Source organism: Buteo buteo, chromosome 6 (genome assembly GCF_964188355.1).
Source record: "Buteo buteo chromosome 6, bButBut1.hap1.1, whole genome shotgun sequence".
Lineage (NCBI taxonomy): Eukaryota > Metazoa > Chordata > Aves > Accipitriformes > Accipitridae > Buteo > Buteo buteo.
In genome coordinates, this window is record NC_134176.1 from 44,405,327 (window position 1) to 44,420,122 (window position 14,796).

The 14,796-nt window shown below is 49.3% G+C and overlaps 2 protein-coding genes across 4 annotated transcripts in view; one reads left to right on the plus strand and one right to left on the minus strand.

Annotated features, from left to right (window-relative positions):
* The window catches only part of CSTPP1 (centriolar satellite-associated tubulin polyglutamylase complex regulator 1), an 86,200-nt gene extending 84,331 nt beyond the window's left edge, over window positions 1-1,869 (plus strand). For both annotated transcript variants that reach the window (XM_075030824.1, XM_075030823.1), the window contains one exon: window positions 310-1,869. In XM_075030824.1, the coding sequence (XP_074886925.1) occupies window positions 310-490 (181 nt within the window). In that variant the 3' untranslated portion in view covers window positions 491-1,869. The remainder of the gene's footprint in view (window positions 1-309) is intronic.
* Window positions 1,870-2,836: 967 nt separating this feature from the next.
* ARFGAP2 (ARF GTPase activating protein 2) lies at window positions 2,837-12,940 on the minus strand. Of its 2 annotated transcripts, XM_075030821.1 has the most exons (17): window positions 12,789-12,940; window positions 12,421-12,539; window positions 11,372-11,444; window positions 10,711-10,842; window positions 10,538-10,618; window positions 9,613-9,715; window positions 9,071-9,127; window positions 7,869-7,913; window positions 6,702-6,754; window positions 6,129-6,265; window positions 5,466-5,597; window positions 4,859-4,987; window positions 4,650-4,778; window positions 4,140-4,266; window positions 3,927-4,017; window positions 3,690-3,808; window positions 2,837-3,260 (listed from the first exon to the last, which is right to left on the minus strand). In XM_075030821.1, the coding sequence occupies exons 1-17, from the start codon at window positions 12,858-12,860 to the stop codon at window positions 3,240-3,242; spliced, it is 1,620 nt and encodes a 539-aa protein (XP_074886922.1). In that variant the 5' UTR covers window positions 12,861-12,940; the 3' UTR covers window positions 2,837-3,239. The 2 variants fall into 2 exon arrangements, with proteins under 2 accessions (XP_074886922.1, XP_074886923.1); XM_075030822.1 differs by lacking the exon at window positions 7,869-7,913.
* Between the last annotated feature and the right edge of the window lie 1,856 nt (window positions 12,941-14,796).

The window sequence follows — 14,796 nt, forward strand, 5'->3', positions numbered from 1 at the left end:
AAGTGTGCCTCAAAGAGGGGTCTAGAGGAAGCAGGAGTCTCTGATGAACAGGGAAATTGCGTTTGGATGGTGAAAACTAGGAGTGTTGGAGGACACAGGCTCAGCCCAGAAGAAAGATCTGTTTAAACAGGAAGAAAGATTCACACAGCGAGTCTGGTAGGTACTAGCGCAAGGTGTTCCCTCTCAACACCTTTCCATCCCTGTGCTAGCTCTGAGTTAAGTCCTTCTCCCAGGTCCACTCCAAAACTGCTACCCTAAAGGTTGGAGATGACAAATTAGGCTGCCTAGCATTTGTCTTTTCTCTTTCAGGATAGCTCAGGTTTCAGGGCTTTCCGTCTCCAGTCCTACCAGCTCCAGCGGGGACACAGCTAATTTGCCTGTCCGTAACTCACCCAGGATTAACTCTCCCTGGAAACCTCTACACCATCGGCGAAAAATGGATGCCGAGAGCGAAGGCTCCAATGAAGAGACAGACTCCTCTGAAAATTGAAGGTTGTGAGGGTGGGCACCGTTCCCATCTTGGGTTTCTCCAGAACCCACTGCAGAAGCAGCACCTCCTCCCACAGCATCTGCTCTGATGGTGGGTTCTGTCCACATCACCAGCGCGTGTGTGGCTGTGCCAGTCCCTGTTGCCAGGTCCACCCATCTTTTCCCAGGAAGAACTCTGCCTTTTTCCTAGCTCCAAATTCGTGCAGGAATAGCTCCTCTGCAGAAGCTATTTCCAGCTGCAGAGTTATGCTACCCTCTGCTGGCAAGCAAAGCAAACCAGCAGATGCTAGCTCTGCCTCCACTTGGAAATAGCTGTGTATTCTCTCACTGGGGCTCTCCCTCCCAGTTCAGCAGGTGCTGGAGCAGAGGGAGTGCAAGTGCAGGCCGCTTGCCAGTGTTTTGTTGTGTAGCTGTGTTCAGACTTGGCCTAAGACAACAGAGTGGTTAAATTGCCAGCAGCACCCCTGCACTCGTGCTCCATTATAATTATTCCCAGTAAAGCTGCACCTGTGTATGATCAAAGGTGGAGAAATTCCTGAAGTTCCTAGAAAAGAAAGAAGGGCTTAGGTATTGCCATGCCACCTGTCTTTGCTTCCTCCTCCATGTGTCCAAGACTTGTCAAAGCAAATATAGCAAATAAGCCAGGTTGCAGTAAAGTACTGTATGGTGCTATCTGGCTCCTCTGCTGTACTGAGTTCTGTTCTGAACAGTGTATTAAGGTCATTTGGAAAAGTGAGCTTCAGGGGGTTGGGGGAGTGGGAGAGAGAGGGAAGAAGTCTTTGAATCCCTTGGCCACAGGTGGTGTGGCTTGCAAACATATAGAGCATCTGCTGGGTTTGGGTGGGCAGAAGCACTAGGGCAGAAGGAAGCAACTATCAAATGAGTCCTGGGTATTTTTTGTAAATATTAGCATTGTTGTAGCATCATGGTGTAGCCCTTACAACTACAAAAAGAAGCAGCATCTCATTGTGTTAATGGTAACTAACTCAGCAGTTGGGCCTCCGCAGTCCTGAATGCTTTGTCTGGCCCAGCTCCTGTGCCTCAGCTTGCATAGACTAGTTACTTCCTGGGGAACTTTAGTTTCTCTTGCTTCTTCAGGAGTGCCCTTGCTCCTCCTGTTCATAAAATGCTGCTGTGTGGGCTACCAAGAGCTGGTAATCCAAAGCTTATAGCAGCCCTAAGCTGAGTAGATTCAACACATGCTGGAGCTATTTTAAGACTAATCCCCTAAATACTGCTGAGTCTGTACCACAGCCCCACCTGTGGAGGTAGTGGGAGGTGTTATTTATTTATTTAAAGTTATTTTATTTATTCACGTGCTCACTAACCCTGCTTTCTCTCCCAACCATCAGCAAGCAACTGTGACAGCCCAGCAATAAAGCACGCTGTGTAAAGACACTGCTTCATCTGGGGTCTTTTGAGCTGCCCTGGCCCTTCCTCAGGGCACTGCCGGGAGTAAGGCCTGGGGTGGGGAGCGGAGCGGTACCAGCCAGACCGGAGCAGCGCAGGGCCCTGGCGGCGGTACTCACGGGCCCCTGCCAAACCCTCACCTCAGCCAGGGTCCCAGGCCGAACTTGCCACTGCGTCAGCACCCACCATGCAAGTGTGCCGCTGTCTGTCCCGTCCCCTCCAAACCCCAGCTCTGGGTACTCTGCAACCGAACCGGGGGCAAAGCCAGAGGAAGGCCCTACCCTTACCCCCCCCCGCCCCACTCCTGCCCCACCAGTGTAACACCTGCCCACAGCAGCAGAGGAACCCTTCCCTTCCCGCCCCCAGCCCTGCAGGTACCACAGGCCCTCCAAGTGGAGAGGAGAGGTGAAGCTCCTGGAAGCCCATTACCAGCCCCAGCCTCTCTTTTTGCTAGGACTGCATAACTAGCCCTCCTCCCCCCCCCCCTTTTTCTTAATACTACCCAGCCCTCAAGACCATAGTCCAAGGAAGATAAAAACATGCTGCTCTTAAAAACAGAGTCAGGAGCAGAGCACCAAGTTGAACAGGACTAAAATGACAGTCCTCACTCACTGCTGCACTGTAGAAGTTCACCTCAGGGTGGAGTCAGAGGCTCAGGACTCTGACCTCAGTCCAAAGCTGGACAACAAAATAACAAGGGATCCAGTAAATATCTTTACAGTACTTCTTTACCTGGGCCATTGTTGCTGATGATGTAATTAGAAGCTAAAAAAATAATCTTTGCTTTGTTTGATTTTTCACTCCTGCATCAATATATGCTGGTTTACAAGACAGTAAAAAGGATTACCCATGGTAAAAGTCAGACCCTGCAAATACAGAGGACTCCAACAGCACCATGGATAGGGAGCACTGAGCAGAACAAAAAAAACCAGTCAAGTCCACAGGAACCAGGTAACGCGATGTTCAGAAAAATAGCATTCCCCTTTCCTCTGTCACTTGGTGAGCTAAGGTATGGGCCAAGAAGGACAGGAGCACTGATGAGGGCAGCCCAGGAGTTCCTGTCGTATCTTTTACAGCAGTGAGGTTAACCCTGTAAGAAGGCCTGTCTCCACTGGCTAGTAGATAGCAGTGGGTATGAGGGCACATTGAATTTTAATAGAGTGGAATCCAGAGATATTTGGAAAGCATCCTGGGCACAGCCATGTCCTGACCCCCTCTGCTTACCTTCTCCCCTCCCCACCCACCCCAGACAAACTAAGACAATCCTGCAGAGTTTGCATCAGTGAAGGTGGCATCAGTGCCTCTTGCTGGCTTCCCTTTGAGTTGCAGTCCCTGGGTCATCAATATGAGCCATAACGATCCTGGAGAGGAAACACACCAAGACACCATGCTACAACACTTCAGGCAAACTCCAGAGACAGATAACAAGGTCTTGGGGTGTTTAGGGTTGGAATGCAGTCTGAGGTTACCTAGACAGGACACCATGGAAAGGCAGGAAGTAAAATGGCCTTAACTTTTTAAGTTCTGCCTGGGATTTGTGGGAAAAGGCATACCCGACATAACAAGGTGTCCTGTCCAGCAGCAGAGTAAGGTTGGCCAAGCAGAGTTCACTGGCCACCTGAAATTGCTCAGCTATTGTAGTGTAGTCATCAGCTACAAAAGATGGGTCTCTATCTGGGACTTTCCATGTAATTTGAGAAGACAATGATAATTCCAGCAGAAGCCAGGACATGGTGAAAGTCCCTGAGCATGACAATAGCCTGTCTGAAGGTGCCATAGCGTAACCTCACCTGGAGGGAGTTCATCACCCCATTGGCTAGGACAGCCATCTTGCCAGCAACTGATTTCACTCCTTGCTTGAACTGTGCAATGTCAGCTGCAGGCAGGACATTTCCAATTGACACACCACCTACGAGAACCAGCAGGAGTTAGCCTGGAGTCCCCCAGCTCCAGAGAGCACCCTGACCCCCTCCAGCCTAGGTCCTCCAAAGCTGCCCCCTTCCTCAGCCCGCTGAGTGCTAACAAACCTGAGTGCACATTCTCAGCCTCTCCAAACAGGTCTGCAGAGCTGATGGCACTGCTGCCTGAGAGCTGCTGCAGTCGGGATCTGGCTTCATACTGCAGCAGAAAACAAAACAAACCAAAAAGGTTATAAAGGAAGGGAACAAAGTAGGACCTGAGCAAACAGAAGGAGATGAAGCCAGAGCTATCCCAGCTTAAGCACTGCAGAATGTATCTACCTCAGCGTCTGCCTCCCGCCCGAAGAACATATCTGAAGAGATAGCTTTAGCCCCTGCAAACTTCTGCCGAGCTTCGTTGGATTCCACAACAGATGTCCTGTTCTCTGTCTCCCGCCTACTGGTGGGTCTGAGGAAAACAGAGAGGAGACATCTCAGCTTAAGCTCACCAACACAGCAAAGGAACAGACTTCTCTCTCAGACTCCATGTGATCAAAGGAAAGCAACAAATCCACAAGTGCTAGCTACCATCAGGGTTCTCCTCTCCCCACCTCAAGACAGCCAGCACTCAATGACCATAAAGGCTGTATCAAGCTTAGGGACATGACACGCAAAGAAGCGCCCAAGCCTTTCACACAAGGCCTTTTTTCTTGGCCTTGTCCATGCAAGTTATCTCCTGCAGCACAAGGCTCCTGTCGCAACACAGCAGCATCTCTCCCCACAGCTCCTAGACGTATCCCTTTGTCCCCCACACAAGGAAGTTACATACAGTAGCAGGGGCAGGCATCTTACCTCTCTGAAACTGGCCGAATACTGGAAATGGTCACCTCAGGTTCCTCGTCTTTGTCCATACCCCATGAAGAGTCCGTTTCCCATCGCGAGCCAAATGCATCTTCGAATGAGAAGGGATTATATTTGTACCTAGGTACCAAAAATAGGTAATTTAGGCCAGACATTAAATTCAGGAATAAGCCAAAGGCTACACTGAAACTAAGTCTTACTTGGGTGGTCCAGATGTGAAGCCTCCAGCATCTTCAAACAAGTCCAACTGGGAACGGGAAGATTTTGCAGCCAGAGGCGTCTCTTGCTCAATTACTTGCATCTCAGACATCACCGAGTGTGAAACAGAACTAGCACAACAAACAGGCACTCAGGGCCGATGGGTCTGACAGCATCCAGCCCCTACATCCAGTCTGCCTCAAAACTGAATCTGGCCTTCACAGGCAGGGCAGGTGCCACAAGTCTCGAGGGAAAGTTGTGGGACACGAGCTGCCTTTCACCACTTATCCTGACTCCCTCAGAAGTCTTGAGCTACTTTCTTAAGGGGAGTATTCTGCAGTGGGACATCTGTCAAGCAACAGGGCTCTAGGGCTAGACACTGACAGGCCACACACATCTTTGGAAAAGCTCGAATGAGAACTAGAACCTCTGAACAGTGCCCGTTCTTTCTGGGGCCTGCAGCATATTTAGACATAGTCCAGCATATGAGCACTTTAAATCAGCTCCTTATCTGTTACAAGAGCAGCAAGCTACTGCCTTCAGGAAACTTTTCCAGAGCACAGTGCTTCCAAGGCACCTGTCTGTCCTATGCTATCCACAGCCAAGTACCTTCTGGACACCAAGCCCATGCCCAGCCTCTCTGCTTGTTCACGCTTCTTCCCTTCAAGGTTCTGAAGTCTCTTCTCTTCCTTCTTCCGATCGAGCTGCAGTTCCTGATAAGCCAGTCGCATTGAGGTCACTCTAAAGGAAAGAGCTATGGTGGGTACCAGCTGATTACCCTCCCCCCAGCCCATGCTGTGGAGGGGCAAGGGGGAGAGTAACCCTGACAACCCATCAAAAGACCCATTTCCACAACAGCTCTGCCAAAAATCCTTGCACAGAAGCTACTGCTTGTCTTCCCATCTTGCCTCCACTGGGATTAAACTCTTTTTTTGGATAACCATGATCTCCTTACTGTAAGCATTGCCCCTCTCAGACAGAATACCCCATCCAGTTCATCCTTTGCCTTTTTCAGTCCTGTCCAAAGGCCAGCAGGAACACAAAATACTTCCATATCTGCTCCTTAAACTCTTCCAGGGATGGTAATTTGAATAAAATACAGCAGTATAACTTGTGCCCTGCCATAAGGACCATATTGGCTTATAGCTACTGCTCATTCTATTATGCAGCATGTTCTACGCTCACATTAGGTGGTCCTACGGCAAACAGCATTAACCTCGTATTACTTCTGCCTTATGTATGCAAGGTATTCAGCCCAAACAGGGCACTTACATGGACTCCTCGGCTTGCTTCCTGGACTCCGCTGCCTGCTGCTCCCTCAGCTGCTCTGCCACCTGGGCTTGCCGCTCAATCTCACTGAAGCTCTGGCTGCTCACTTTCTGGGCTCCAAGACCTTTTTTTGCACCCAACTTGAAAAACAAAACAAAAAAAATGCAATTTCTTCATCCTAGATTGTTTATCATAGAAGAAAACCAGAATCCTGCTTCTTGCTGCACCGATCAGGCCCTTAGTCTCCCTGTGTAGTCCCAACTACAGACCCAATAGCGTTTCCAACTCTTGGGTGTTCTTCCGTACTCTGTTAACCCATCCATGGCCAGTGCTAAAAGATCAGCCACATACACTTCAGACCATAATGAGTAATGATCCAAAACCTAATTGGTTTTGTCCATTAATATACAAGTTATCTTTCAAAATAAGTAGTGATATAATCAAAGGTCTCCCTTCCCCAAGTGGATCTCTCAGTACACAGCTTAGTTAAGGGCATAAAGCAAGGGCTAGGGAAAGCACAGCAGTAATATGAGACATGCTCTACCTCTTCTCCATAAAACAGGAGCTCAGACATACCCCTTTTTTGGCAGCTCCTGGCTTCTTCTTTCCAATGAGTGAGGATTTAAGTTCTGCAAGGAGGGAAGCAGCAAATAAGCAGAAGTAAATTAATTTAAGAAGCCAAAATTAGTCAGCAACCCACACAAACATCCACCACAGTCCAGCTGCTATAGAGTCCAGGACACACCATGCAGCTTCACATCAGAAGCCTGGGTGACTTAACCCAGCTGTGAAAGATGCACTTATAAGCTCCACAATTGCAGGCTGGTGGCCTAGGGAAGCATGTCCATTGCTGGAGAAGCTTGTAAGTGAACTAAGACCTTTGAATAGCTTCTCCCAAGTGTCATGCAGTTGGTGACCCTATCCAGTAGGGATCAGGGTAGAGAAAGACTAGATTTATTCCATACATAAATCCAAGAAAATACAGCTTCAGAGCCATATGAAGGTCAGTGCCTCACCAACACCTTAGGGACAAAGAAGCAAGAATCCTGAAGTCATGTTTACATGAACAGACAACCAACAACAAAATGGACCTGAAGTGCAGCGAGCTGTAAGAGCAACAGGTTCCCTAACACCTTGCACCAGGAACCTGTCACTCTGAGGGCATGAAGCATGCCACACTTGTAAAACCAGCCAAGGTCCAGCCAAGCCGCAGATGCCTGGGGAGAAGCATAAAAACAAAGCAAACAGAGAGGGACTGCCCAGGACATTTTCCCAGCTTCTAACATGTAGTTCCAAAATCTTTTGTCACCCTTGTTGGGCTTTTCTTCCACAGAAGTGTCTCCTTACTTTCTACACCCACATGACTTTTGTCAACCCATACTTTAGATCATTCTCGACAGTGTTTCCTGTAACTTTTCTAGTCTTAGCATACATTTTTGAAACAGGGGGGTTCAAAACACTCACACTACCCAAGACTTTTTCAGCTTGTTGTTCCTAACACTTGATTTGGGGTTGTTTGGGGTTTTTTTTATTACTGTCAGGAAACATTTAACAGAAATGTCAATAAGATCCCTTTCCAGATATGGAATAGCTGGTTTAGATCCCAATACGATACATGTAAGCTTTGGCTCATTCTCTCCCTCCAAGCACAGGAAGCTAAAGTTAGAGTTGAAGGCAGAGTCACAGAAGGGGCAGGCAGAGTTGTCACAAGCAGCCAGTGCAGGCCAGCTGTTAGCCAGTTACCTCTGGCAGGAGCAGGCCCTTGTGTTGATAGATACATAGACATGTCTGAGGAAGAGACACAAAACAGGGAATAGACGCTTGAGGACACAGACTTTCCACCCAGGATGAACCCACTGTGGGCCAGTGCTAGTTTTAGCTGGGACAGAGTTAATTTTTCTTCACAGTAGCTGGTATGGGGCTGTGTTTTAGATCTGTGCTGGAAACAGTGTTGACAACACAGGGATGTTTTAGTTACTGCTGAGCAGCGCTTACACAGAGCCAAGGCCTCTTCTGCTTCTCGGCCCACCCCACCAGCGAGCGGGCTGGGGGGGCACAAGAATTTGGGAGGGGAAACAGCTGGGACAGCTGACCCCAACTGACAGAAGGGATATTCCAAACCATACAATGTCATGCTCAGCATATAAAGCTGGGGGAAGAAGGAAGAGGGGGATGTTCAGAGTGATGGCATTTGTCTTCCCAATTAACCATTAGGTGCGATGGAGCCCTGCTTTCCTGGAGATGGCTGAACACCTGCCTGCCGATGGAAAGCACTGAATGAATTCCTCGTTTTGCTTTGCTTGTGTGCACGGCTTTTGCTTTACCTATTAAACTGGCTTTATCTCAGCCTGCAAGTTTTCTTACTTTTACTCTTCTGATTCTCTTCCTCATCCCACCAAGGGGCAGTGAGTGAGCAGCTCTGTGGAGCTTAGTTGCCAGCTGGGGTGAAACCACGACAGCTAGGAGCACGCTCTCAACAAGGAAAGAAGCTCCAGCTAGATGCTCTGTGTGCAGCCAGGACAGTAATGGCAGGGGAGAACTGGGATACAAATCCCTATTACTCTGGAAGCTAAAAATTCATTTGACTCCAAAGCTTTGGGGAAGAAAAAACCAAAACAAAACCAAAAAACAAAGAATACATGGCCTTGATCAGCCAAGTTATTTATATGCAAATGCCAAGTTTTGTCCAAAGCTCAAAAAATGAAAACAAGCTTTTGGGAAGGCGACAGCTTTGAACTCAATCGTCCAAAGGAAGAGAAAACCTCCAGTAAACTGTGGCTTGGTTTGGGGGTTAAGGGAGATCCTCAGTACTGGCTCCACAGGAAGATAAGCTCCTTTAGATGTTGTGGAAATTGGCTCATCAGTTCCAGCTCCACTGAGGTTACTACTGAACAGTAGGTATAAGAGCAAGACTCATCTGAGAGATAACAAAGAGTCTTACTTACCTAGAGGAGCTTTAGGAGATGTGCTCAATAAGTCAATAGAGGGGCCCTGGCTGGAATCTGTGGGCACAAAACCAGAAGAGAACATTCAGCAGAGAGATTCTCAACCCCTTTCTTTTCAGTGTGCGCACAGTTCCACTACATCTCTTTTACATCCTCTGCCCCCACCCCAAACAAGTGAAGTTACAGTTTGAAACGTGCAGTTTTCCAAGCATGACAACTTCATGTCTCCACAGAGCAAGTTACTCCCTCTGCAGTGTTCTTAACACATTAAAAGAAAGCAAACACTGCAGGGGAATACAGAAAGCTGTTTGTCTTCCTTCAGTTTTGTGTGCATTTGAGAAAAAGCGGAGAACTGATCCCAAACAGAGCAGTGTTTTTAGAAGTCTCCACTAATTTAACTAAACATCATAGAGCGCACAGAGCTTCCACTCCTTCAAGCCTGAACCAAAGGAAAAACTCAGCTCTTCCAACTGTGGTACAGAAGTGTATGCTCCTGGAAAGGAAGTCAGGTTCTTGGGAAAATTATTCAGCAGGGAACTCACTCGACACATCACTGCCTTCTGATGACTTTGCTGCTTTTTCCATCTCCGGGGAAGACTGTGCAGGATTCTGGCTGGCATCTGCTACATCCCAGGTACTGGAAGACTGCAAGGAGATGCTCATTCCAGTCATTTGCAGAAGATGAATGAACCCAACAATCCTGAACTTACTTCAGGTTTAGTGACCTGTATTCAGTTTTAGGCCAAAGAAAACGTGTTCCAACCTCCAGACTATGCCTTCACTGAAGATAAAGCAACATATGGACAAGTCCACATTCCCTTAGCAGGGACAAAAATTAAAGAAAAAAAACCCAGAAGCTAAGCGGAATGGAAGGCCAGGAGAAACGACAGCATCACTGTTGGCTACTGTACGGACTTCCCAGGTAAAGAGATGAGCTCAAATCTGGGAGAAAGAGTGTGAATGAGTTTCCCTGGAAAAAATAATCTCAGCTTCCACCGTCTTTATTCCCATACAGCCAATTCTCATGTTACTCTATTCACTTGAGAAAGTCTGCCTAGCATTGTGCAAACAGTTGCTCAAATCCACTTTACAAGGGTCTATGCACTGAAAAGCTGACTAAACCAGAAGTTCAAAGTAATAGCCAGCCCTTGCTTTAGCTTTACAAAGAGACTTATGCATTAACACAGCACACAAAGCATTTTCCAGGGAGTTGCTGGCAGCTCTGAGTATTCCTTGAAGATAAAGATGGTCTAGAAAACAAAGGACATGGATGTTACAGGCTCCACAAGGGATTGTTTAGATCTGTGATTATGTCCCAGGCTGATGATGGAATCTTAGTTCTTGCATGTTAGTGCTGAACGAGTATACAACTTAAGAGTCCTTCCAAACTAAGTGGGACTGCTCTTAGCTGAACAGCTGGCTATTTGAGAGCTGTTAAAGCCATCTGGTTTAGACAGTTCTTCTCACCTGTGTGTGCTCCATGAAGAAATCAGCATCACTCTTGTCAGGGGAGTGCCCAGGGGCTCCACTCAGTCCATCTATAAGCAGCTAAAGAGAGGAGAGGGGAAAAACCAAGATATCCTACAAGACTCAGCATGCAGCACTACACCTCTTAACAGTATGGAGCTGCTCGGACTTACATCAGTGCCATACTTGGCCATGGCAGCACTTGCCAGCTGCCGGATCTTCTCCCTGTACATCTGGGCAGCTCGACTATTATACTTAGCGTTGGCATCTGTGGTAGTGCAGCCATGCTGGCGGAAGAAAGCAGTCTGAAAAGAGAAGAACATTCTGTCTCCCAACTGCTAGATCAGACTCAAGCGAGCATTAGACATAACTCAAACTCAACAGAAAAAGGAAGCTTCCCAGAGACAGGGGATGATATACTGAGCACACAGCATGAACCAACCATTAATTGATCAGCTTTGCCCAAGAAGTCTCACTCCAGGCCCCAGAGGGCTAAGAAAACCATCCCTGTCCTCCACAGGAGGATGCTTCTGAGTCACAATGCTGAGCATGAGCTTTCAAACTGATCAGTGTTCCCAATTCCTTTCCTTTAAGAGGACTATGTCTGTCATTTAAATGAGATGTAAGGACAAATCTACACCTCAGAAAGCAATGCATTCAAAGGTCACAGTCTGACTTCCAAGCACACCTGAAAAACACCTCCCCATATTACACGTTTCCAAAAAAGATGGAGCGGTTGGTACCCAAAAAGCCACACAGAGGAAAGTGACAAAAAACAGAGAATGTGGATTAGCAAGGGGGAAAGCAAGCAAAATGCCTACAGAGGCTCCTCACCGCGTTGGCATTGCTGCCCACTTGCATACACCTCAGCTGGAACCAGTTCCAGTTAGAATCCAACTCTGTGGACCTGTGTGAGAACAAATTATTTCTATTAATAATGTGCAGGCATGCCAAATGCAATAGCAAGCTCTGAGCTAGAATGGTCAGACATCCCACTACTATTCCAAAGCATAGGGGGCAAAAGGGGAAAGAAGATCTTGGTAACTTTTTTGTTCCCGTAAGAAATTAATTTGAACTGTTAAAGTGAGGAAAAAAAAAAATCTTCAGCTTCACTCCAAATAACAGTGTCCAAACTTAGAGGATGTCTCACTCGTGTTCCTTAAGAGGGCAGAGCTTGAGCTAGGAAAGCCCAGCCAACAACTTTCATTCTACATGTGATCTCACCACAACATGAGAGACTCATGTTCAGCCCGTCCCACAGATTAGGCCAGAACACGTGACAAAGCAACTGAAAAAACAACCAAGTAAAGCTAGGTGACAGAGCACGTCTCATACCAATTACTCAACTTATCTCTGAATAAGTAAAGGTCACAGTTCTGTCACTTAAAATGCTAACTTCTACAAGTACTGAAAATAAGATCAATAGGCTGAAAATCCAACTTCCTACTCCAAATCCAAAATCCAACTATCTTCCTCCTTAGGTTGATACAGAAAAGATTAAATAATATTCCTCTTTTTGCCTTGCTCAGCAATACAAGAAAGACTTCCAGATTTCTGCTTTACTGGCACGATTCACAAACCACACTCTCCTCTCAGATTCTACAGTTCGGAGTCCAGACAGTGTTTCTGCAAGGTTAGCGAAAGCAACCTGTCGATGTTCTGCTGAGGCGCTTCAGAAACTCCATCTTGGAAGGGCCGAGTGACCCAAAACCTCCACCGACCAAGCCCCATACAACCCGAGGCGATCGCTCTCCGCTAACGCTTCTCTCTAACCGACTCCCTGCGTCTTCCCACACCAACGAGGCACGGCGGCTCCGGGCCTGCCCAGGGGGTCACCCACGGGCCGAAGCTCCCCGCCGCCCACGCTCCCGGGCCCCACGCACCTGATGAAGCTGAGGTGCACGCCCAGGGACCTGTGGACGCCGGAGCAGTCGATGCAGAGGAAGACCCCGTAGGTGATGCTGGCCCAGCTCGGGTTCTTGGCACCGCAGTCGAAGCACGACTAAAGCGAAGGCAGAGGGACGGCCGGGCTGAGGCGGCGGCGGCTCTGCCGCTCCTCCACCCCCCGCCGCAACCCGGTGGCCCCGTCCCCCGTTGCCCGGCCGCTCTCCCCAGGAGCCCCCCGACCCGGCCGCCTCACCGCCGCAGCGCGGCCCGGAGCCCAGCGGCGCCTGGCCCAAGCCCAGCCCGCGGCCGCAGCGAAGCAGCCCCTCTCGGAAAGGCGGGAGGCCGCCCGGCGCCGCCCGGCTACCTTATTCGCCGGCGCTGCCCGGAGCCGCTTGAAGAGAGTCTGAATCTCCGTCTTGCTCGGCTCCGCCGCCATGTTCTCTCCTTCCCAGACACCACCGCGGCGACGGGTGCCGGCCGGGCCCAATCGGCGCAGGGGGTCGGGCCGCAGTACGGGTGCCGCCTGAGCCCACACCGGGCCGCGGACGGGTCCCCGCGGGGGTCAGCCCCTACCTGCCCCGCCGCCATGACGGCGGGGGGGCGCGGCGCGGCGCCGCTCCGCCATTAACCGCTCCAACCGCCACGGCTGTTCACCGGGAAGGGGCTCAGGGGCGGCCCCGGCGCCCAGGGTGGGCGTTTCGGGTCAGGGTCCCTCCTCGGCGCCTTGCGCTAGCCCCGCCATCACACCGTCCGCTGCTCCGGCCTGCCGGCCCCGCCGCTTCTCGAGTTTCACGGCATCGTCCCCCTGCAAACCGCTTCCTGAGTCTGAACGCGAACCGGGGACGTTCCCGCGACCCCCGTCAGCTCTGGCTGGTCACCGTGTTCCCTCAGCCCCTTCGCGACGCAGGCATGCAGCGGGAAGGAGCGGGCCCTGACAGAGGGAGGCTTTGTAGAATAGCAGGGAGGCCATACCTGCCTTGGTACCGTACCAGCTGCTCCCTGAGAAGAAGCTCAGATGGGTGCTTACAGGCGTCGCCTGCTGCAGCCTCTGGACCTCAGGCCACCAGGTTTTGGTATGCTAGCTAGCACAAGCGAACAGACTTGGAAAGGATTTAGTCAGCTGGAGACTTCTCAAGAGCAGCGAGCGGCACTACCTAATCCTGTGCGGTAATCACACTAGCATGAGGCAGTAATCGAGGTAGGGAAGTTGTTAACTTCAGACCAAAGATGGTGTCAGGGCCTGAAAGTGCTACATTACCTGCCTGGAAGCAGGAGGGAATGGACTAGGAAGTCATTCAGTTGTAACACAAATAAAAAAGGAAGAAATACGGTTGTGCTTTGAACTGAAAGTCGATGGCATATAGCCCATTTCATGCTTTAAAAAGTGACTGCAGAGCAATGAGAGGTTCAGAAGGGCAACAACAACAAAAACTTGTCAGTAGCATGGTATTACTGACATGGAATAGATTGGGATTTCCTTACCTCCAAAAGGAGATAGCTCTGCAGCACCAGCTTGTCACTAAGAGAAACAGTTAAATGCACTAATATCTGGACAACTTTCAGTTTAAATTTAAAAGCTTTCCTTCCACTCATTTCCACATTTTCCATATATGTAAGGTAGGCTGTAGAATACATTGCAACGGGAACCTAGGACCCACGATCTTAGCAAAATTCATAGTCTTGGGACATACAGATGCAATCGGGAACAACTGAGTAGTTGGGCAAAAAAAACTCTACAGGAAAAACACCTGCAGGTTTAGCAGGGGTATGAAGTCTTGCATTCTGGGAATCAGGAAAGCTATAACTACATGATCAGAGTGAGACCCGATATGGGAGGCATGTTGCCTTACAGTAAGATGAGAGGCTTCTGGCTGACACATCTGATTCAAGCTACTCTGAGAGGAGTTTCTGAACTGGGTAGTGAAGCCTGATCCAGCCTGCCAGGGCTCACTCTTGGCAGCAGTCTTAAGTAGCCCCTGGTGTCTGTTGCTCTCATGCTACCACCTTAATTGTGCCTACATGCCTATTTTTGGGATTACACAGACAGTATTGGGGAATCAATTCAGGTAAAAGTAACCGATCTCACAGCTATTTTTAAACCAGTCAAGTTCCCTGATGCCATTCATGGTGCAGCTGTCCTGGCAGTCATACCAGGAGAGCTGATGTCAGGGTGCAGTAAGGGCTGGCTACACCCTAGGAGAAGGGGAGCTGCAAGGGGAGCATTCCCAAGGACAGCAGGCCTAGGCTCTCATCAGCCACGGCCCATCCCCACAGTACCTGAGCAAGGAGAGCCTAGCAGGGCCTAGGTAGCAGCCAGGTTTGACCAAGAATTGAGATAGCCAGGCAAGCTCATGATGATGAATTAGTCTACA